Genomic DNA, 24622 nt, shown 5'->3' with positions numbered 1-24622 from the left:
GGTGATTTTTTTATGTGAGAGAGAGAGATAGAGAATAAGTTTGAATACTAAAGCATATTATCGTCTCGTTATTTAGGTAAAAGTTGTGTAAGTAAAAACTAAGAGTAGTATCAAAAGATGTACTTTGTATTTGAAACTAAATGGAAGCAATGTTCGACTAACATGGTATAAAAAATTATACAGATATTGATCGAGCACATTATTTTATCATTGTTTCACAACTGTGCGTTTCTATACAGTTTTTGCCGCGCATCATCACTATGGGAACCAGCAGAAAAGAGCGTACCAGTTCTTAAAATGCCATTGTGAGTGTCCATGGACGGATATCACTTAACATAACGTTAGCCTCCTTCCCGTTCGCACCCAGTTACTTACATACAAACACAAAAACATGACATTTATAATATTTGTGCCCTGTACAATTTCTCAGTTCGCATAAGCCTTGAGATCATCACGGTTCAAAGACTCAATTAAATCTCTATTGGCAATTATAGTCGTGATTGACTCGTATAGACGGAAAACAAAAGATTATAAAATATGAAATCTGTCATAAAACTTAGTTAAAATAAGCACAAGCATCCGTACTGAAGCTATAAAACCTATAATTGCAGTGAAGCATTCCACCTTTGATTGGATACCTATTTCTGCTTTATACGATTCCCATGTATCCGTGTAGCACGTACAACACCTTATAAGAGGAAGTTTTCGTATTTTTTTTAATTCTGATAAATTATATTTATCTAAGTTTATAATCGGTCTTTTGATATTTTACGCGTATGTAATTAAAAGCTATGTCTTATTATGCTTTAAAGCTAATAGTAAAGCCCCGTAAGGGCCTAAGCTTGGAAAGGCTACAAAACAGTTCAAGCTTCTTTAAATTCAAACAGAGAGAAAAGAAAACATTTTTAAATCTTTAATTTCTGTTAAGCCATATTTTTTGTCATTGAATCCGATGAAATATACTACTAAGTTGAAGTCTATGAAAAGGAAGAAGTCTAGAAAGAGGCACTGAACTCTTATTGTCTATTAAATAAATGCATACGCGTGCAATGTACGGTCGAAACAGTATTCTTATTTTTAAAATTAGAATGTCATTTAGTTTAATTGTTTAACCAAAGACTAACCCAAAATGGCGGCAAATGTTATTCCACAGAGTTAAAATATAAAATACCAGCGTATTTGGATCGTATCAAGCCAATTATCATTAAAACGCAAAAAACGTATAAACTCACGCATGGCCGGTAATTATTAAAGACTCTTCACGAGGGAAATGCTTGTTTAAATAATATTTCAATTTCATCAGTTCTTCCCATACTCAAATAATGGCCGACTCTCGTATTAAACTGTGACCATTGTTTTCAGCTTTTGTTCGTGCCCTTTGTTCGGTCCCGACGAGAAAAAGATAATTCTACATTTTTCAATGCAAAATGCAATATTAAGTGCTTTTGTTTTAATTGAGAGCATCTTAATTTGGTCGTATATGCAGGTTCGAATTTAATGTTAACATAACGATTTCAACACCTTTATTATTGTAAATTTATTTCGTAATTCTTAACAAAAATTATACTAGAGATATAGCCAAAGATGGAATACATAGATAATATTCAAACATTACGAAAATCAATAAAAAATATTAACCTAATTCAGCTTTGCTGTGTGATACTGTGAATGTGAGGTGTGCTCAAGATGCAGGTGATTTAGTGCTATGGATGTTGCTAATACTCTTTTTAAGCCTAATCCGCCATAGCTTAAACCTATAGTGGTTAGCCTATAGTGGTTGTGTCTGGGTTGCGCGATACAAAAAGAATTTTGAATACATTATCAATAAGAAATCGTGATTGTAAAAAAAATTGTTAATTTTTTTTCACGTAATGATCACGCAAAAGCTACAACCGTATATTATATACGGTTGTAGTTTTTGCATATGTTGTCATCTAGTTAAGGAGTGTGTAGGAAATGTGTTTGGTAACTAATATTTTATTGCGAGGGGGATACTGACTTTCAATTGTACGGTAATCACTGTCTAAATACAAAATATGCGGTATACATACTTTACTCATATATACATAAAATATCAAATATTGAAATACATTTTAAGTCTCAAATTCTTATTTTGTTCCAATTTACAATTTTTAATATTTAGTCACCTCAAGACTAAAAAATATGATATGTTTTGATGACGGAAATGGGATAACTTGCTAGCTACTTAAATAATGAAGTAATTTGTAACAATGACTTTGATGAAAAGGCAAACAAACGATAATAGAATGGAACCTGTGCTGTTTGTTAAGCTAACTAATAATCTACATTGATATTATAGAATAAAACCATTTTTTGTTGTGAATTCAAAACCACGTGGTTTTTATGAGAAACCGCAATACCGCAGTCGCTTGATCGCACTCTAAATTATTCTGGCTATATTTAAAGACTCAATCAAAAAAACTTAACGCGTAGGATACTTTTATTAGAAAATGAAATAATTAGAAACAAATGAAGAACGTATTTTGACATGCCTTGTGTCTGTGAAGTAAAAAAACACTAAAGAGATGTTGATTAGTTAAATTCCCATACTTCATAGATAAACATGTTCGTTAATAAAGTTATCGTATAGAGCTAAGCTGTTTGCGGTAATATGATTGTGTACATACGCCACGTGTCTTGGTCCGCTTGTTGTCAAAGGCCGCGGGCTATGTGAAATTAATTTCAACTGGATTTATGTACTTTGTTACGAACACTGGTAGAGGCTTGTATATGAGTTGTACATGGAGTTAAATGGTAGAATCTTTTTTTTTATAAAATAGGGGGCAAACGGGCAGGAGGCTCACCTGATGTTAAGTGATACCGCCGGCTCGCGAGTGCGTTGCCGGCCTTTTAAGAATTTGTACGCTCTTTTCTTGAATCTAAAGGAATTAATCTCGTATGAGGATTTTATAATTTTGGCTTACGCAAGTGAAATTACGCAATTTGGAAGCTGGCTTTCACCGTACAAGCGTTGGTAAATGGAATATTGAAAGGAAAATCCACACAGCCGGTATACGAACGCGGGACTTCGGGCTTAACCACTAAACTAACACCTTTACTAAGGTTTAATAATATGTTGATAACTTCCTTATCATTTAAGTTTAAATAATATTATTTTCCACTCTCAAAACAAACACATGCGTGATAATATTTTTATTCAATTTTTTTACCTTTTTTATATATTATAGTTATATTTAATACAGTGAGAAATATTTACACTTCCAATAGAATTGTTTCACTAAGTAGCGATGGTAACTTGCGTAAACAAGATCTGTTGAGCCTGAAGTTTAAATCACTAAAATAATTATAAAATTTATAACAAGCTATAAAAAGTGACTTTTTGCTAAAAAGTTCATTAGCGACAATATGCTCGCCATCCTACAGTTACAATATCTGGGGGATATTAACTCACCGTTGATATATTATCTACTTTCTAGTAATTTTGTTTATGTTATATTGTATTGTAATACAGAATGTGTAGAGCAAAACATTATTCAATTGTTTTATTTGAGTTAAATCCCAAACGTTCAAGATAAAATTAACAAATCTATTATCAGAAATCCACTTTCAATTGTCACCCACGTAGTCCTGGAATGCGAGGCTGTGACTAAACAACGTGCAGAAATCCTCGGAACAGTGAGGTCGCTCCGTGAAGCCTGCGAAGCACCCAGGAGGCTTCTGTGCTTTTGGAAGGAGTTAGGCTGGCTTAGTTAGCCAGGACTTTACGCACAATGGACCTATTGAGCGTCTAAGTGCGGAAACTGAGTCCACACATATGTACATACATACACTTTCAATTGGAACTACACGCCTTTTTCTCGAAGGGGTGGGCCACTGACCTCCATTTGCTCTCTCTCGCATCATCCACTTTCATGACATTCAAAATGCATGCTTGTCGCTTGTTGCTTGTATACTAACTTCTGTTCTGATAATCGTTACTAGTAATGTATAAAAGCACTAAGTAGTGTTGGGCTAGTAGCTTCAGCGTGCGAATCTCATCCCTGTGGTCGTAGGTTCGATCCCCAGCAGTGCATCAATGGACTTACCGTCTACGTGCGGATTTAAGATTTGCTCGAACGGTACAGGAAAATATCGTGGAACCGGCTAGCCTTAGACCCTAAATATCGACGGCGACTGTCAGGCACAGGAGGCTGATACCTAATTTCCTATTAGATTGACAAATGATCACGAAACAGATACAGACCTAAGAAATCAGATTTTTTCATATAAAATTACTACTAGAGGACGAATAATTCGTCAGCTATCAAAAAACTTTGACCAAATTTTATAAAATGGTTATTATTTAAGTCAAGTTTTGCAAGTTTTTTTTTATTATGCAAGTCCTGTCTTAAGAACGTTCAATAAAATGACGGCGATGCTATTGCGAGATTTTTGGTAGTATCACGGCGGTTATATATGCGCTGGAGAAGTTTTATTAGTATGTTTTGACACATCAAATGTGTATTATATATGAAGAGGTATAGACCTAACAAAAAATATGTTTAAAAATCTTTTCATACGTTAAATCTTAAGAATCAGCTACGCACGGCTACAACTCAGACACCTACAAGCACACATTGATCCCTCAGCTTTTAAGAGGAGTGGAGAGCGGTGTAGCGATAGGCTTCACTGCTCACCCTGACTGCGACAGTAAAAAATATGAGCCCCCCGCCATCTTGAAAAACTTTCTCACTTGTGGTCACAGATCGATGCTACGTAGTTCGTAGTGGCATTTTGTCACCTCGTTGTGATATTTTTGTTCCTACTATATACCGTTTAGTATTTAAAAACAAACATCTTAAGGTAGAAATACGCTTACGTAACAGGTTTATTCAACACGCTCTGAACTAAAAAAAGTCCAAGATTAATGACTTTAATATTACAGCAATTTTTAATCTAGATACAGTCAATACAAATAAACCACTGTAAGAATTATGTACGTCAAATGAACGCTATCTGGAGTGTCCACAGATTATATCTGATTTGATCTATATAAGTTTTATCTTAACATTATATATATCTATACCTCACTTTCCTTTTAAACTTAAATACGAAGCAATACACAGCAGACATGTATAAATAAACAAAGAGGTCAAAATATGTGTTGGTTCACAGAGACAGAGATGAGTAATAAACAAAATATTCAAAACAATTCTTTGGCCACAAGGCACGCTGTTAGATATATTATTATTACGGCAAAATTATTTGGAGTGGATGTTGTCCACAGATTATATCTGATACTACTCACTTTGTAGTAACTAAACGAAGCAACACATAGCGGACATATACAAATAAACAAGGTAAAGATATATGTTAGGTTACAGACACATAGATGTGGGTAATAAACAAAAGTAAATTTCTTTTATTTTTGTTTTATTTTGTCTATTAATGTACTTATATTTCATATATTTTATCATTATTTATCAATGTAATCTGTTTTGGCTTTGTATATTGTCTATGTGTTCTGTTTTATAATATGTAACATACATAAAACTGTTAGATTACTAATAAATAAATGAAATCGACAAAACTAGGTTAGATATAGCACATATAAACCAACTAAGTCATGATATAATGCTATTTCTCTAAATTAAGTATGAAGTTGCCTCTGAATTTCCTTGACTTTTAAATAACCATTAACTGCTATGCACATAGCAAAGATCGTTATAGCTGCCCCTTTGACTTGACTTTTGTCATTCAAATGATAAACACTAAAAGGATTTCTAAGGAGTTATTCACATCACTACCTTTATAGATACGCCCTGTGGCTACATTCTATAAAATGTTAAGGGATTTTAAACTTTAATTACGTTGTAATAAAGGCGTTTAAACTATAATGTGGTAATGACGTGACTCTGGACGCCTATGGATCACAGCGTGTGTCGAGTATGCGAAAGTTTTTATCTTTATTCGTGTGAGTTACATGAAGAAATTTTTAATGTTCTAGATGGAAATTTAAAGATTAACATATATATTATAGTTGACTTAAAAGCATAGATGTATACTAAATAAGGTGAGGAGACGATTGCGTAAACATAACATAGTACAGAACTAAGAAATAAAAATTCTTTAAGAATAGAGAGTACCTTATGGTGTTGTTACCGTCTTTGGACGTCAACTCCAGCCCGTTTTCTTCAGGATTAATTGGACAAGAAAGTCCAGGCAACCGAGTCTAGATATGTGTTATGATAGAGATATTTTATTTATTAAAAAAAATCAATGGCGCTACAACCTTTTTAGGTCTGAGCCACAGAATTCTGTATCTGTTTCATGATCATTTGTTAATCCAACATACAAGTAGGTGATCAGCCTTCTGTGCCTTACGTACGCCGTCCACTTTTTGTGTCTAAGGCACGCCGGTTTCCTCACGATGTTTTCCTTTACCATTCAAGCGAATGTTAAATCCGCACATAGAAAAATGTCCATTGGTACACTAAAGCCACTCAGCCAACACTGCATTCTTTTTAATGATTAAAAAACATTAATGTATGTAATGGTGGAATGGGTCACAATTTCTCATTCTCAAGGAATCATTACTATACTATTATAATAGGTAAATTTGTCGTTTTAAAAACACAGTTATATTTGAAGTAATTCCTAATTTAAATTAAACAAAATAGAAAATTCAAATGAGACATGATAACGCCTGTGCCAAGTGATAGTTATAAAAGTAGATCGTAACAATATCTACAATTACTCAGCTAACCGATTCAAATAAGGTTACAGCGTGAATTACGCAGATGTCAGTGACACAATTTTTTACCCTTTTTTTGTAAAAAAAGCGATTTTTTGTGCCGTTCTAATTTCGCACGGTTAGTTATGACAATCAATGTGTCAGATGAATACAAGTAATTTCGGTTGGCAAAGGGTTATCTTCGTGCTATCTTTAAAGGGTTGATCCCTTGACCTCTGGTAAAGGTTATTTTTTTCTTAAATCTGTGAATCTTCGGGTTAATCAGTGCCTATTGTTGTATTTTATCTCACACCTTGAATTAAATTGTTACGACGAATAGTTAAAATAAATTAATTTATATTTTAAAATGAAGGTACTCATAGAATCTTTTAACACATCGTAATTTTTCTACGAATTGCTTTTGGTATTTATATATATCTTATATTGATATAAAAATTGTATGTTATCAATGTAAAAGACTAATTGTTTTCAATTAGTATTTTTTATAATACAATTAAACAATTAATTTTTTTATTATTTTATAAAAAAAGTTTGAAGTGATTAGAAAACTTATTTATATATAATTTAGTTAATACTGCTTAATTTAAGAAAACACTTTTTAAACGGATTGAAGCTATATATTATTATTAAAATCTTAAAAATTTACATAATTTTTAAACTTTAAAACTATGTATATAATTTTTTATTTTAGTAAAATAAATGCACTTTAAACAAAAAATGAATTCCCAAGAAAATCGAGTAATTTAACAAATAAACTGTGATTTTATCAAGACATCTTTTGTCCTGCGATTCATTGGGGTAAAAAACAATTAACAAGAAAGTAGGTTTGATTCCCGACCTCGGCTCACAATGTTATACGTTTATTATTTCAAGGGCTTCATCAAGTTTAGTTTTGTTCTTCGATCTATATACAAGGTGTTCCACTACAGCTGCTGTTAGTTATATAATGTTATGTGACTGTTAGCAAGTTTTATATTTTATTTGCTATAGCTGAAAATTTTACTTATTTTTATAAATACAGAAAACATTACTTTTATACTTTTCGGGAGTTTTGGCGGCTAAATATCATGACAGAGGCTTTTCTCAAATAAACTCATTCGAAACACATATGCAAAATTATCGTTATGATACGTTTCATAACAATGAAATAAAAACAAAAATTCCGTAACTCAAAACATTATTCCATATATTTCTAAAGCAAATCCTCAATGAACACACTGTTTGGCCTGACATAGGTAAAGCATTAATTTAACTTTTTGTTTATTGACTATTTTCTTAAGCAGACACTCGACTTTGAAAAGCAATGCGTTCAATGTATAAAGAACTTTACCGCACAGTAATACGAGTTAATATCAACTGTCCATACCTTTCAAGGTAGGGATTGAGATGAATAGATATGGGGTCGACTTTGCCGATAAATTCTTTTGATTGCAAGAATCGTAACGGACCCCAACGTATATTTGGACAGCAACCTGAGAGGTTTGAAGTGGGCCCGTGGTTTATAATTACGATAATTTGACGGCAGATGACGAAAACTATATCATTACAAATACAATTGATTTTTGACTGACCGAATATTCCGTTTTCGCCGTTGCATTCAAGTGTCGTAGATTATTTTGTAAGGGCTATAAAATTCACTTTATAGAAAGCCATAATAATAATAATGAATCCATTTTGTACTTCTATATCCTTAACTTCCATTTCCAATGTTGCTAGTTTTTACTTATTGTTACATTTTAGTCGTCTGTGGATATGGCCCCTCTTAACGGCCTCCTCCACCCCTTTACAGTTGTCTCTGCTATATCTAACAAATCAGCATAACTTCTTTTTGGCCTACCCACTCTTCTTTTCTCGGATGGTTGTGTTCTTTAATTTCTAGACATACTAGGTATTGTGTTACATGACCAGCCCATTGTCAATTTAATTTCAGAGCTTGTCAGGCACAGAAAACTATAGTATAATATAACTAGCTATAGAGAGTTCTACTCTGCAGTTTCAAATATAAAAAAGCTTCAACCACTAATAAATAACATGCTAAAAGCCTTATTATTGATTGTTTCTTATTACAAATAAACAAACCATTTAACTTTTTAAATTACTTTGTATATTGCAGTCCAACCTTGTAAGGACCTCTTCACGAGGCCTTCAGATGACTCCATCTCCATTCGCCAAGTATATTTAAGGGGAGAACCGCTTGTCTCTCATATCTCTTACAATAACTAGTACTAATATAGTATCAATTTCATCATCATCGTACGATGATGATAAATATCATCAGGCATCAAACCGACATTTTAAAACTAGAAAGTCGACGGCGTGTGTCAGGTATACAAGGCTACTTGACTATTTAAAAAAAACAAATGATCACGAAACTAATACAGAAATCTGAGGCTCTGACCTAAAAGGTCGTAACGCTGAGCAAGAGAGGGCTCGTATGGAACTTGTTCCTAAGAGGCAAGCCTCTTACCAAGAAGAGACAAATAAATATCTTTGACTTTTTTTTACAATAAAGTACACATAGATTTTGACTTCTTCGTTGTTCTATCTGTATTCCAAATAGTAGAGTCAATACTCTACAATTAGTAGTCCAGTCAATAATCCATAGACTTATTTAGTCTGTGACATTATTTTTTCAAAATGAACGAATAAATCAATTACAAAACAAATATAATCAACCGGGAGTTCGCCTGAAACGGATTTTATTAAAAATGCGATGAGCTCCGATGATATATGGATGCAAGGTATACAGCGTGTTGTTGAACATATTTGAAATTCATATATGTATATAAAATTGTGTATACATTAAATATTTTAGAATATTGGCATAATGCAATCACTAGCCTAACTACAAGTGCTGTCAGTTGATATTTAGTTCGATTTCTATGGCGTTAATTATTGTACCATTACAATATACAAATTTCAGGATTAAAAATAAAGGAATCAAGTTGACATACATTTTTTTTCATATAAACGGGCAGGAGGCTCGCCTGATAAGAGATAACGCCCACCCAGGGATACTCAATGCGAGAGGGTTTGCGACTTTTTAAATAATTAGTATGCTCTTTATTGAAGGACCTTTAGTCGAATTGGTTCAGAAATATTTCAGTGTTCAAGTTCCAGATAAGGTACACATACGCTGCTTTAAAAAACGCTAAGTTGTATCTATGCAGGTGGAAATTTGTCGTATGATAAAACCGTAATGAAATGTAGTGCTCATGATATTTTATAGATTATTAATATGTAGTGTTATTTTTTTTTAAATAACCTTGCTTTAGACAGCCTGTAGAGAGGATGGAGTAAAATAAGCAATTTTTCACGGATCACGCGTCGCGTCATGAAATGCTATCGAGATTTTGATTTACTGGCGCCGACTGTGTGCAATATCTGTTTGAGTTATAACTTTTTTATTATCGTTATGTCGGTTTAATTAATATTTTACATGAAGTTTGAACATTGGTGTTTGCATATAGTTCTCGATTCAAATTCCAAACAATAATACTTTAAACGACGAAGATTTGCTTTCATTTGTTTTTCGGGGTGTAAGATATTGTTTACTTTACTACGAGTAGTTCTAAGTCTTCAAACATATGTTTATACCTGTAATAAACTACAAATATTTATTTATATATACAAATGTATTATGTGTTTTTGTGCATTTAATTCTGACTTTCCTTTGACGGCCCTATGAGGTAGATACCTGGAATTGCATCGGTTATGCATTCTGTTTTAGACAGCCTTTGATGCTCAAACAAGTTTTTTTTTTTTTTTTTATAAAATAGGGGGCAAACGGGCAGGAGGCTCACCTGATGTTAAGTGATACCGCCGCCCATGGACACTCACAATGCCAGAGGGCTCGCGAGTGCGTTGCCGGCCTTTTAAGAATTTGTACGCTCTTTTCTTGAAGGACCCTAAGTCGAATTGGTTCGACTTAGGGTAATAAGAATAATGTAATGTAATAAGAATACCTAATGTAATTGACACCTAATGTTCAAATAGAAAGGTGTGGATGAAGAATCTGATTTATTTTTCAATTTGTCGCGTTCCTTTAAATTTATTCGTAAAATCGTCAACCACATATGACTTTAGGTCTTTGTCTGAGGTGGGTAGACCAGCCTTGAACAGTTCTTTTATATAATGGAGACTCATATATAGAGAGATATATCGCGCACCCTATATATACCTAATGCAAATGAAATTATCTATTTAATTGAAAATTTGTCGGGTCACCTGGATTGCATTGTCATAATTAGTTTTTTTTTAAAATTAATATTTACTACATCTTATATGTAATAAATTTTGTACAGTATGCTACATGCTTTCTATTCTAAAATACGTGACAATTATGGTGAACATAAATGTCACAAAAAATAAAAATTATACCTTTTCAATTTTTTTTAGGAATTTTTTGCTTAACAATGCGGATTAGGTACCATTGCAATAATGCTTATAAAATTGTTTTAGTTTTCTTGTTTTATATGTGATATAATGTTTAGTTAATCTGAATTAACTGTCCAAACGTTTCACAACATTTACGGTAAGCACAGAGTTGCTTGTTAATAAACGTATAAAAAAATTATTTAATATATGTTTTCGATGACATTATGAATGCTATAACTTAATTTAATTAACCTAAAATCATTAATCTTTTGGGGACAATTAAACATTAAAATAAGATCAATGCAACAATTCGTTAAAGAGAGGCATGAAGATGTAATTAAGCTGCCAGAAGCCAGTCTTTATTTATAAAATAAAAATCATTTGACGAGGGTTTGCCATTAATTTCGGCAACAATGTGATAAATAATAAGAGAGGTGTAATGTGGGGGCGGAATCCCTCTAAAATGTCACTTTGATGGGCTGGTTTTGAAGTTTTGACGGCTCACATCCTAATTTTCTTTTTGACACCCGAGAGAGCAACTTTTCAATAACAGTATTCTTTGATATTCCAATTTTAAATTCACCAATCTCTAAGTGATTTTTTTTTCAAATTTGGAATTAGTCGGTTAATCAATGTAAAAGTTATACAGTATTTCTGATTAGACTCCTACATTATGAAGTGAAAAATAAAATATGATAAAGAAAAATCAAACACAAAATCACTACTGTGAATGTACTCTGCTAGCATATAATATGTTGCGACATCATTCAGTAGGCACAACGTCTTGGATAACGACTATCTGTGCAACAGACAGTTCGAAAATTTTGCGCTTCTATATAAACTATATACGTTACAAATAAATTATGTAATAGAGAATTTAAACAAAATTAAAAAGTTTGATCTGTCGCAGTGTACCTGTTAATGCTGGAATAACCTCGATGTACTTCTTCGTTGAGTGAGGAAAGCGGTGGTCTTCGGTACCATCTATCAGGCGTCAACTTAACTTAGTATTATAATGATCTTGTAAAAGTAACTACAGCGAAACCACTGTGGTTATTTCTCTTTACGACCTCCCACGATTGTTAAGGGCAATAAAAATTCACCGAATCAGAGGTCACAATACAAGCTATTGATAAACCATTAAAAGATAACAATACAAATATAAAATTTAATTAGCGTGAACATGTCAAAGGTCGACGACAAGGAAACTAAAACATTAAAATGACGCCATAAAGCGGCTATTATTTTTAATCGTCCGTTATCTGTTAACTAACGGTTTTAATTACGGGAAACTGTTAATCATCAAACCGGCTCGTTGACAATTTATCTTTATATGTTTATAATGAGGTGATAATTTCAGTATTAACTGAATTTTAAGTTATTAAATTCAAGAACGATAAAAAAAGTTGGAGGAAGCCATCTGTATATCTTAATATATTAACACATAATTTCCTTATATGGAAATTGTATTCGTTTTTACAACAAGCGACATTAAAGAATTACTGAAGAAATTCAAAGTCCTCGTTAAACGTAAATAAATAATATTTAAATGATCCTAATCCTTGGGATTGATTTGCTCCAGTTCAAACAATCGGTATAGTCATACATACATAGTCATAGAGATTAAAATAATGACGAAAAGTTTCTTGCCAGTTCTTCTTGCCCGCTCTACGCCCATGACTTGCGAACTGGTAGTAAATGTAGATATACAATTAATTTAACTTCTTTTATGACGTTCACAAATGCACTTGTTTACCTATATGAATAAAGTTTATTTATTAACACTTCGTTACACTACAATATAAAAAAAATGAACAGAACTAATTCAATCGGAGGGCAACTGGCGGCCTTATCGCTTTCGAGCGATCTCTTCCAGGCAACCACTGTGAGTAAAGAAAAAAAATGTATTAAATTACATAAGATAGGCAAGTAGTGCAAAAATACATCTTTAACACAGTTATTAAGGCAAAACTAAACAGGAACAAAAAAAAAAACAAACTAAACTAAAAAGATGATACATTAAAAATAGAAAGTAATTAATCACGATAATTTAAGATAAGTCTCACGTCAGTAAGTAGTTAGTAAGAAAGCTAGGGATACGATGTGGACAGGTAATGTTTGTACAGAAGAAGTTTAAAGTTATTATTATTATTGAACGATATCGTGTTATAATTTCTATGCACTATGTTACTTTGAGACTAATGAATAAGATTGATCCTCACATTCGAAAGTTAGCATTAAGACTGACTCCCGTATCTCAAATCCAATACTCCAGTTATACTATAAGCTAAATCTCGACTTGAAATCTTAACCCTTACATTTGGCAATGAAAACGTACACTGAAGAGAGAGACAGAAGATACAACTCTCTCTCTTCAATGCTTTTCAGAATGATAGTATCGGCATCCTGAGACAAACCAACACTTACAGGTAGCAAAAGCAGTAAGTAAGGAGAGTTAAGAGTGTCCGATAAATGTTGTTGCCGGAAACGCGAAAGATCACATTTTTAAAATTTGACACAGACGCTATCAAGAAAGCGCGAAACAAGTGCGAAAGTTAATTATTTGAATATGGAACAAAAATACAAAAGAAAATCAAAATCTATTTCATATAGAAGAAATGCCAGTGGAATTCTAGAAGCCGAATTCGAAATTCAAATCGTTCCAAACATTGTACGAAGAAGCAATGTCTAATCATTTATTATGAACCTTATTATTAAGGCGGTAAGGTCAACTATCTTTTCGGGAGAGAAGTTATAATTGAAGGTCGTAAATTAAGGTGACATCAGCAGTCCTCGCTGGGGTATGTTGCCAATATTTTATCAAAACGATAATTATTTGATCGGAAGAAAATCCCCTTTCTCGCGTTATGAAATTTATGATTGATTGAAGTTCAAGGTTTGTTTACGAACCAAATATTAATAAGTAACTTAAGAATTGCGTTTAGATGGTGCGTCCAGTCTTCTATATCAAGTCAACTTATTCATAAAAACTTATACTTATTCGTATTTAGTATTTTTTAAATTCATTAATGCGTCTGCTTTATTTTTTATTCAAACCGCGGTGTGTCTCTGTTATATATGTTATATATGACATCGACTGGCTCCAGGTAAAATGGTTTTAGCTGCTGACCATTTCTATAAAAAAAATCTTCACGCGGGTTCTATATTCAAAATTACTATGTAAAAGTATAGCTTGATGCACTTTCTGTAGAATGACCGAACGAGACGTATGGCTATTATAATTTGAATTTAGAACTTGTTTGTCAGAACTAGCCATCGGCGAATTAAATACGTTATCATTTTCGCGCCTTAATTTCACTCCATAGCTAATAGACTAAAGAGTGACATGACAAAAGAACCGGTTATAACCAGTTCCGATCAATTGCGCGTCACCTCTGAAGCCTCCCGCTGGCTGATTTAATTCGGGCGACAAAACCCTTTCACTCGTTCGGGGATGACAGATCACAGTGGGTTCCGTTCACCCTTCATTCTATCATACAGTTAACCGATTTTGGAAAGTTGAAATGTCAGACTTCTTATATAGGTATGTATATATTTGTTTTTATATACTGTAATAGTGGATAAGAACGTTTAAACCACGTGGATAAGATGTAGTCTTAGATTTTGAGTAACAATCGTCGTGCATCTCTTTCTCAATCATTGTATTATCGAAATAATCTTTGACAGCTAGCTAACTATAGAGTATAAAACCTAGACGTCAATAATAATAACACGGGAAATTCATAACCACAAATATCTCAAATGAGGCAATAAATATTTTTTTTATAGGTGCTAATGCTAAGTGAACCGCCCATGGCAACTAACTTAAATTGCTCGCGAGTGCGTTGCCGGCATTTTAAGAATTGGAACGCTCTTTTCTTGAAGGACCTTCGTTCAGAAATACTTTAGTGGGTTCCGGCAAAACTACTTTAAATAATACTAAGTTGGATAGTAGACACATTGAAATTTTTGCTTAATTAATGTAAATACTGATTATGATAATGATAAAATTTTATTGTACCATAAAGTGGTTATTGCATCCTCTGTCACCTATGACCAGGAAACGATAAAAATATTTATCGTACTTAATACTTAGTAATGTTTACAAAGTTATTCTATGAAGTTCGGAAGCGGGGTTAAGGTCATAATTCGATATCTCATAGATAATTTTCACCGAACATTCTATGGAATTGATATTTAATCTGTACAAAGAATCTCTCTATAAATTGTTTTAATCTATATTTTAAAACTATTTACGTGAATAAAAATCTTTTTGCATAAAAAATCTGAGTTAAAACACAAAACCGCTATTAAGTTATGATAACCATTTTTACTTTAAGTAATTTTTTATCTTTGCTTACTTGTACCGCAATGTTAATAAAATAACTGCGTTTTGTCGCACTCTATTTAAAAGTATCAACCAACACATTCAAAAATAGAATATATACCAAGACCATGGATTGTAGAGCCACAGATTGTTCAATATTCCCTTATTTGTATTGTTCTTGTGTTACCGTAGCACTTCTTGAACTTCATCAGTTATACATTTCCTTAAAAGACTTACTTTGAAGAGATCGAAAATATTCATATATTTTCGTTAATAAAATCCGTGTCCAAAATAAAACCTCTGTTTGAACCAGTATTTTTTCGGATCACTTTTGAATTTGGAACACATTTTAGCCAACGCTATGGAGAATTTTTGAATTTGGAAACATAACCCCTTATGACGAACCACTATAGTTTACGGAATATTTTTGAATTTGGAACATATTTTTAGCCGATACGCAAACCTAGCAAACCTAACAAAGAGCGAACAACGGACCGTTTCATATCATATTTCTATTAAAAAAACACATTGTCATACAAATGTATCTGTTGTTAGCAAATAGTAATTGCTGGGTTTGCGAGCAATTTGCGAAGGGCTCGAAGTCAATGGTAGTTATGCATTGTTATAAGGCGATTTTAGGGGTAGTTAAGATGTATCGAAATTTTAGAAACACAACCGCGCCCTCATACTGTACAAGCATTTGTAACTTCTTACTTCGATCATATTAAGTTAACAATATTATACGCTGTATACAGTTCAATGCTATCTTATATATGGTCCCCTATTCGTAGGTTTGATTCCTTGATGGTTTGAAGCAGTGTTGAATTGCTGGGAGTCAAACATTGTACCATACTGTGTAATGTGATAATAGAAATTAGTGTATTAATGATTCAAGGTCCTATTACTCTAAAGGACAAATGGCATACAACCTTATTAGGTCTCGGCCTCAGATTTCTGTATCTGTTTCATGATTATTTGTTAATCTAATAGGCAAGTAGCTGATCAGGCTTCTGTGCCTGACGCACGCCGTCGACTTTTTGGGTCTAAGACAAGCCGGTTTCCTCACGATGTTTTCCTTCACCGTTCGAGCTAATGTTAAATGCGCACATAAAAAGAAAAGCCATTGGTGCACAGCCGGGGATCGTACCTACGACCTCAGGGATGAGAGGCGCACGCTGAAGCCGCTAGGCCAACACTGCTCGTTCCAATATTAATACTTAGTAGATAAATTATACCATTGATGCTTTGTTAAGGGTTAATCTCTTTTTAATAATATTTTTTTATATATTTAAGCAATTATACGTCCATAAGGTTATTATTGTTATATTTATTAATTATGTCATAATTATTCACAAAAACAACAACACAGTTTTTTTATTCACAGTCCATTGCCACCCATGTGAAAGCATATTATCTGTACATCTCGTGAAGTCATTGTGCAAATTAATAGATAGATATATCTATATATATATACATTCACTGTCTCCCCTATAGACCTCAAGACATTAGCGATTTCCTTTAATGACTACTAAAACTGAAGTGAGGATAACGGCCTAAGTGGTTTTATCAAAACGCTGTGTTATAAGTGACAAGCGAGAGAGAGAAGACAAAGTATATTGAAACTAAATTATGAAAGAGAGAAGATAGTAGAAAAATAAAATTATATAATCGAAGACAAAGGTTGGTTTTAGCAGTATCATTTAACTGCTTAAACCAACCTTCCAGACAACCCAATAAATAATATAAAAATAACATACATCCCTTAAGGCTGATTTACATTTGCTATAAATTCCGTGCTAATTAGCATGGTTTTTTTAGCATGCTAAACTAAAGGGGTGCTAATTAGGATGCCGATATACATTTGCTATGCTATTTTCATCACAAGTTGTCTCAAAAGCGACGAAAGCACTCGCATCGCAAGTAGAAAATATGGAGTCTCTAATTAGTTTAGTTTAGTTAGTTTCACATCATTTATATTTATGTTTAAAGTTTTTTCAATGTCTGCATATGCATTATCTCTAAGAATTTTGTTTTTATAAGTTTCACTGCACGAATCCCGTAAGCAGGCATGTTTTTCGTATTCTGATAACAATTTAGTTGTCAGATCCCGTGTCCACTTCACTTGCGACGCCATTTTAATAACCGCACTTTTTTAAAACCACAGATAACGATCAAAAATCTGACGGTCAGTTTTTTAGCGTGCTTTATAGCTTAGCACATTCACATTTGCGAAATGTGTGTTTTTTAGATTTCTTGAAAAAAGAATGCTAAAAACGTATTAAAAACTAGCAAATATAAATCAGCCTTTACCCCAGAGCTAGTGCTTTCTTCGCTCAATAAGTATCAATACTGCGAGGAAATGCCAGCAGAAAAGGTTCACAGGGATCAAACTTTCTTAAAATCTTCTATGTTAGTATAACGAAGCTTAAGAGTATTAATAGTGTGTTTATTGTAATCGAGAAATTTTTAATATATAATCTTTTGAATGTTCCTTTTTTGGTAATATGATTTCGTTTTTTTGCAATTAGACAATATTTTTTATAATATTAGTAAATTTATGACTTATGGAATTATACTTTTAAATAAATTTTCCGCACAAAAACACAGTTTAACATTAATTAATAAAGTAATTTATAAAAATAAAGTGGATCTATTAAGGGGAATACATGTTTTTGTAGCACTCAAGACGAACGTAAATGGTAAATAATTCCCAAATGTTGTATTCTCGCATAAGCTTATACTTTGAAGTCCACTAGGGTGTGGTGATTGATGAGACGCTCTTGTTCTGCGATCGCTAGTTCAATTACACAATTATTAAATTAGACATGATACTACTAATCTCAAATCATTTTGCGTTTTTAAAGACTAATATCTAGTAGATCTAAGAGGTGGCGTAGACTGTATATAGTTATTTTTTAACAATGGTAATAAACTTAGATGCAATTTTCTCTAATATGGTCTGGAAGATCACTTAGTAGAGAGAAGATCAGCCATTGCACAGTTTGCTTTTGATTTTTGTATGTGCAAAGTAGTGTTGGCCTACTGACTTCAGCGACTGATATACTTGAGGTCTTAGGTTCCATACAATTGCATCAATTATCTGTAACACTCACTCGTACGGTGTAGGAAAACATGATGAGGAAACCGGCATGCCTTAGGCCCACAGTGTCGACGCTGTGTGACAGAAATCAATTTGCCTATTAGAATTTTTTGTTTTTAAATTTAAAATTTAATCAACGCATAAGTATATGTTAGGAGTTATAGAAGCAACTATTACTTGTCGTAACTATGTTTAAAAGTTGTTGGAATTGTATAAGAAATTAAGTAAGAAATATTTAGTAAGAATTGTTTTAATGTTAAACATTGTACTAGATATGGGCTCCGTCTTTTAAATAAACACTATCTCCATTTAAAAGTTCAATCAAAGTCCCTTCCAACAATCTTTTACAATTCCAGATAGATCTTTAACAAAAAGACCTTTCCAAATGGCATAGAAAGCGAACTTACCAATGCAAGTTTATAACCTCTATAAATTCAATAGATCGGGGATCGGCTATCGGCTCTCTTCGTTAAATTGAAATGGCTAAGCTATTGTTGGACCGATTTAAAGTCGACATTTTAAACGTACTTTCGGTGACCGATAGGGTATCGAAATGATCAAATTTATATTCGTGCTACGATTGCTTATCAATGAACGGTGTATCTTTCGATTTGAATTTGGAATTGTCACGTTTCGACAATGACATTTGGTGCGCTTATTTTTACACAATCTAATTTAAATTTGTTGTGACTTGTCAAGTGTGTCTTGAAGATAACTATAGATATAATTATTGGGATTTCATAGATATGTATGTATACTTTTTTATACGTCAGTCACTTGAAACGGGCATTGATTAGTCGAATCGACAATTCACGCTCACTTGACGTGCGACGCCATCTTGCATGTTTTGGCGGTTTATTAAAAACACTAATTTAGATTTGTCAAGTGTGTCAGGTCGAACATAGCTATAGTTATAATTATTGGGATTTCATAGATATGACTACTGTAAAAATTAATTTAAGAAATCTGTCACTAAACAATTACTTTTTTATACGTCAGTCACTTGAAACGGCCATTGATTAGTCGAATCGACAATTAACGCTCACTTGACGTGCGACGCCATCTTGCATGTTTTGGCGGTTTATTAAAATGAATATTTGTAATTTTAAAATCAATACTTGAAGGAATTAAGAATAAACTCTAAATAACCTTATTCATGTAGGTAACCAAGTACACTTAGGAACGTCAATATAACAGATATTAAATTGATTGTACATTTACTTTTACTACCAGTTCGGGCAGCGGGCAAGAAGAACTGGCAAGTAACTCTCTGCAACTCTTTTTAATCGCCAAGTCTTTAGCCATACATATTGTTTGAACTGGAGCAAATCCCAAGGAGATTTGAATAATCGCTTATAATAAAAGCTTTATTGATTAATTTACCTTTAACAGGAGTTTTCAATGTACTCAGTGATAATTCTCTAATTGATGAGCAGTGTTGGTCTATTGACTACAGCGTGCGACTCTCATCTCTAAGGTCGTAGGTTCGATCCCCGGCTGTGCACCAATGGATTTTCTTTCTATTTGCGCATTTAACATTAGCTCAAACGGTGAAGGAAAACATCGTAAGGAAACCGGCTTGCCTTAGACCCAAAAAAAGTCGACGGTGTGTGTCAGGCACAGGAGGTTGATCACCTACTTGCCTATTCGATTTACAAATGATTTACAGATACAGAAATCTGAGGCCCAGACCTAAAAATGTTGTAGCTCTATTGATTTTTTTAAAATTCTCAAATTACATATACATAGATATGGTATAGTTTTCAAACACATGGTATCATTATAAATAGCCCAATTACACAGTAGTTATTTCTACTATAAAATTCGCTCTTCTAAAACGTATATCATAAGAAACAATAAATGTAACTAAAAACCGAGGGTAGGACCGTAAATAATTTCGAATTCGCATCTCGTCTGAAACTTTGTTCCCATGTACTGCGCCATGCTACGTTACATTATTTATGATAGTTCTTAGTTCTCTAGGTAAGCTTACAAAGTTCTTAATGTGTACGCTTTTGGATAATTAACGTTTAGCTTAGGAATTTGTTTGGAAATCCATTATGGCGTTAGAATTCTGCATTGATTTATACCAATTTATATATTTTACTATCGGAAGTGTGTTTCGAAAACGAATCAAAAGAGTAGCGAGGCAAAATTCCTCTAAAAATCATATCGGACGAAGAGGGAGAATACGAGATTCCGCCCGTATCACCAAGACCTCCGTTCCATAACTGAGTGTTGCAAGTTTAAGCAGTTTTTGAGAGCAGCACCTCGTGAATCCACCCACAGGAGTATTTCGAACCAATTAAACTTAGGGTCGAATTTAGAGTATCAATTCTTAAAAGTCCGGCGACTAGTAGCGCACTTGCGAGATTTCTAACAGGTATTAAGAGTTAGTACTCTTTTAGAAGGATATCAACGCACTCGCGAGCCCTTTGGCGTTGAGAGTATCAATTCTCAAAGTCCGGTAACGCACTCGCGAGCCGTCTGGCATTTAGAGTACCAATTTTTAAAGGCTAGCAGCGCACTCGCGAGCCTTCAATCAGGTTTTAAGAGTACTAATTTATGAAGGATGTCAACGCACTGGCGAGCCCTCTGGCATTGAGAGTATCAATTCTTAAAAGGTCGGCAACGCATCTACGCAGTACAATTTAACATAAGATAAGTGCCCGCCCGATAAGTAATATACTAAACATACATTAACAGGCCAACTTCCGTTTTTCACGCGATTCGCAGGCAAACTTTGAACTAAAGATTCTTTCACGTTTATCACATAGTAAATTGAAATCATTAAACTTCACTTTGACACATTTAATAGCCAGCGTAAAATCGATTAATTTGACACAAGAACCAATTATCAACTATCGTGTCTATTTCGAATCGATTTCACCCGTCACCTTAACACCAGGCTTTATCTAAAGCCTAAAACTCTGTTAACAATGTCTGAATTCAAAGAAAAATTGAAAAATCAGTGGCGCTAAAACCTTTTTAGGTCTGGGCCTCTTTCTGTAACTGTTTTATTATTTGTCAATCTGGCAAGGTGATCAACATCTTGCCTGACACACGCCGTCGACTTTTCGAGTCTAAGGTCAGGATGTTTTCCTTCACGCAGCCAGGGTTCGAACATACGACCTCAGAGATGAGAGCACGCTGAAGCCACTTAGCCATCACTGCTAAGTTTTTTGTGTAATTTTGTATTAGATATAAGTTAAGAATTAGTATCTATACGCTCCCGTAGGAATAACAAATACATTAAAAAATGATGATTTTTCGTAGGGTCCTAATTTTTCACTGAAACAGACAAAGACAGGCGAAGCGGTCAGCTGTTTTTGAAAAACAACACCGAAGTGTTTTTTTTGGAGTCGAATCCACGACCGTCCTGTAAAAAGTGTTTAAAATCATTAAACTATACTAATACTAATCAACAATTGTTCATTTTAAACAAATTGCATTGCAAACGTATATTTAAGAATCTCTATTAAAAATTTGTAAAACATTTACCTACGTGAACAACAAAACACATAAACAGCTTATTTATATTTGAATAGATATTAAATAACCTATAACCCTATCTTTAATCTATTTTGCGTACTACTAAATTATACATTCATAATTAAATCAAACCCGAGCGAGAACGAGCGTTTCAGTCTGAAAGCGTACAGCATATATACATAATATTATACGCTTACTTGATGGGCGACGCAGGTGCTACAGACTCCGTTGACAGACAAAGACGCAGATAATAAGGAGCATCCCATTGGTGCATCCGTCGCGTGGCCACGCCCACCGCAAGCCTCGGCCAATCGTAGCCCGCTACACATCTTGAATATTATCTAGTTATCTGCCGTCTCACTTGCGGCACACACGACGCTTTCAGACTGAAAATGTATGTTACATCACGGTTGTATTTCTAGAATCTATGGTACTCGTATAACAACTTCAATACGACGCAAATATGGCTACCGTCTAACGATAGAATTTGACACGATAAGATTGTTTAAATTTTGTTTTCATAATCAGCTATGAATATCCACTGTTGGCTGACCTGCTTTGTTTTTAGTCGCGCACGCAAAGTCTACGCGAGGGGTCGATCAGGTGAACGTAACGGGGCCAAACTATTCTGGTCTGTTGTATTAGCGTTCTAGGAAGGAAACAAGGGCCTCATTTTAACAAATTGAGATTAATTGTTCTCGTATCAAATTATGTGAACAAAGGAGCATAGACAAGATTTTCAGCTACCCCGTAACTCGTACGAAAGAGAGGGGTGTTGTACAAAGACAGCCGGGGCGCGAGGGGAGGGGCCCGGGTCGGCGAGGGTATGATTCGGGATTCTAGGGATGAGCTCTCGCCTCCTCTCGTTACTCTGGAACCGTTCGTCGCGGCCGTCGCACATATCTCGAATAGCGATAGCGCATCGAATGCGTATGCGTGATATGACTAGACAATTCCAAATTTAAATTTTTTCGTGCAGTGATTTTTCGGATTGACAATTGACATTTTTTTTCGTTTAATTGAAGTTAAATCCTTGATGTGTGCGTGAAAGTCATGAAAATATTTTCTACTGTAATTGTTACAGTGATTGTGTGAATATGAAGATGTCTGGTAAGTTGATATTGCTAATGAAGTTATTCATAAATTCTTAAACAATACCTTTAAAAATAGAATAATTAATGCCTATCGAATCAAATGATATGATCTAATTGTAGTCAATATTGGTAGCTAATATTAATGGCTATTAATAAAAATAACAACAGGTATTTCAACAAAAATAGATCTCTATATCTGTTGAAATACCTATATAATAATAAATAAGATTCACGTATTGATAACGTCTATATTAATTACTCGTAAAAAAAATTGTTGTATTATCTATAGTTTTATAAAAATTTAAACCCACTTGCTTATTGAATATTTATAATCAAGATTAACATTTGTGAATTTGTTATGAACACAAAGGAGTTAGGGTTAATTAAAAGTAGATAATGAAATGCCAAATTAAATCACATATATTTTGCTTGAACTATTTTAACTATTAAAACATGGTAAGAAAATTTAACGCACCTATCCGCTTTAATAGTCGATAGTAACATATTGTTTAGAATAATAAGTGATACAGTAATAAAAACATAGAGTCTAGATTTCTAAACAAATCATAATAATCTATGGTATTATTAACTTATAAATTTAACATAAACGTTATAAAAAATAAACCTCTTCGATATAATCTTGTCAAACATTATCTAATTCTGTCAAGTGTGTGCGAAAAGACCCGACCACAATTTGATTATTTGTCTGTGGTAAAATGGCGGGTGTCAACTTTTGGCGGGCGCCGCCGGGTCAAAGATTATTTGTATTTCTTATTTGTCACAGCTTATGTTAAGGGTTTTATTTACATCATCATGTGAATGTTATCTGTGAAGTGATTTATTTAAAATGTTTTTTTATTACTATTAAATTCTTATTATAGATAAATGTAATAGAAATAAACTATGCTATGTGAGAGTTTGATAATAGAAAACGTAAAAAGTATTGATTTAAATAAGAAATGTATTGAACTAATAAAATCTGTATATTATTGTGATTGCGTCACGCTGCAAATGTTTCTTTTACAACCCCTGTTTATGACAATATACATCTTCTTAATAACGAGACATGTGTCAATAAATAGTATGAATACTATTTAATTAGAATTTTTATGTAATAAAAATTAAAATGTGACACATATATCTAACAGATATACCAATTAATTTTAAATTAAGAATATGCAAAAACGATTACCCAAACCAATTCCACTCTATGAGCGGGACAGTGTGAAATATGAACAGCCATTAAAATAGATTATACTTTATAATCTGTGTTACGTTCTCTAAACTCTATGCCAAATTTCCACAGCGTAGAAAATTAGAAAGCTCAACTTTCCGCGAAGCTAGCTATTGTTATTTTGAATACCTATTTAGCGGATCTGTATGTCCGATGAGTCTTGCGTTTTGCGGTTCTTATTCACTATTTATACTAATATATACCTTATGTTGGTGGAATAAAGGCGTACGGCGTACGAAAGACATTATTGTAAATATGTTTAGAGAGTTTTATGATTGCGCCG

At 33.3% G+C, this 24622-nt stretch overlaps 1 protein-coding gene across 5 annotated transcripts in view; it reads left to right on the top strand.

Annotated features, from left to right (window-relative positions):
• The window catches only part of LOC123713422 (histone-lysine N-methyltransferase PRDM16-like), a 106935-nt gene that overhangs the window by 47493 nt on the left and 34820 nt on the right, over nt 1–24622 (top strand). For 2 of the 5 annotated variants that reach the window (XM_045667080.1, XM_045667079.1), the window contains exon 1: nt 22611–23121. The exons of the other annotated variants lie outside the window; for them this stretch is intronic. In XM_045667080.1, the coding sequence (XP_045523036.1) occupies nt 23109–23121 (13 nt within the window). In that variant the 5' untranslated portion in view covers nt 22611–23108. Of the gene's footprint in view, nt 1–22610; nt 23122–24622 lie in introns of those variants that run through there. 5 annotated transcript variants of the gene reach the window in all.

Source organism: Pieris brassicae, chromosome 8, assembly GCF_905147105.1.
Source record: "Pieris brassicae chromosome 8, ilPieBrab1.1, whole genome shotgun sequence".
Taxonomy (NCBI): domain Eukaryota; kingdom Metazoa; phylum Arthropoda; class Insecta; order Lepidoptera; family Pieridae; genus Pieris; species Pieris brassicae.
The sequence above is the reverse complement of the archived record's forward strand: the minus strand, read 5'-3'. Positions and strand labels throughout refer to the sequence as shown.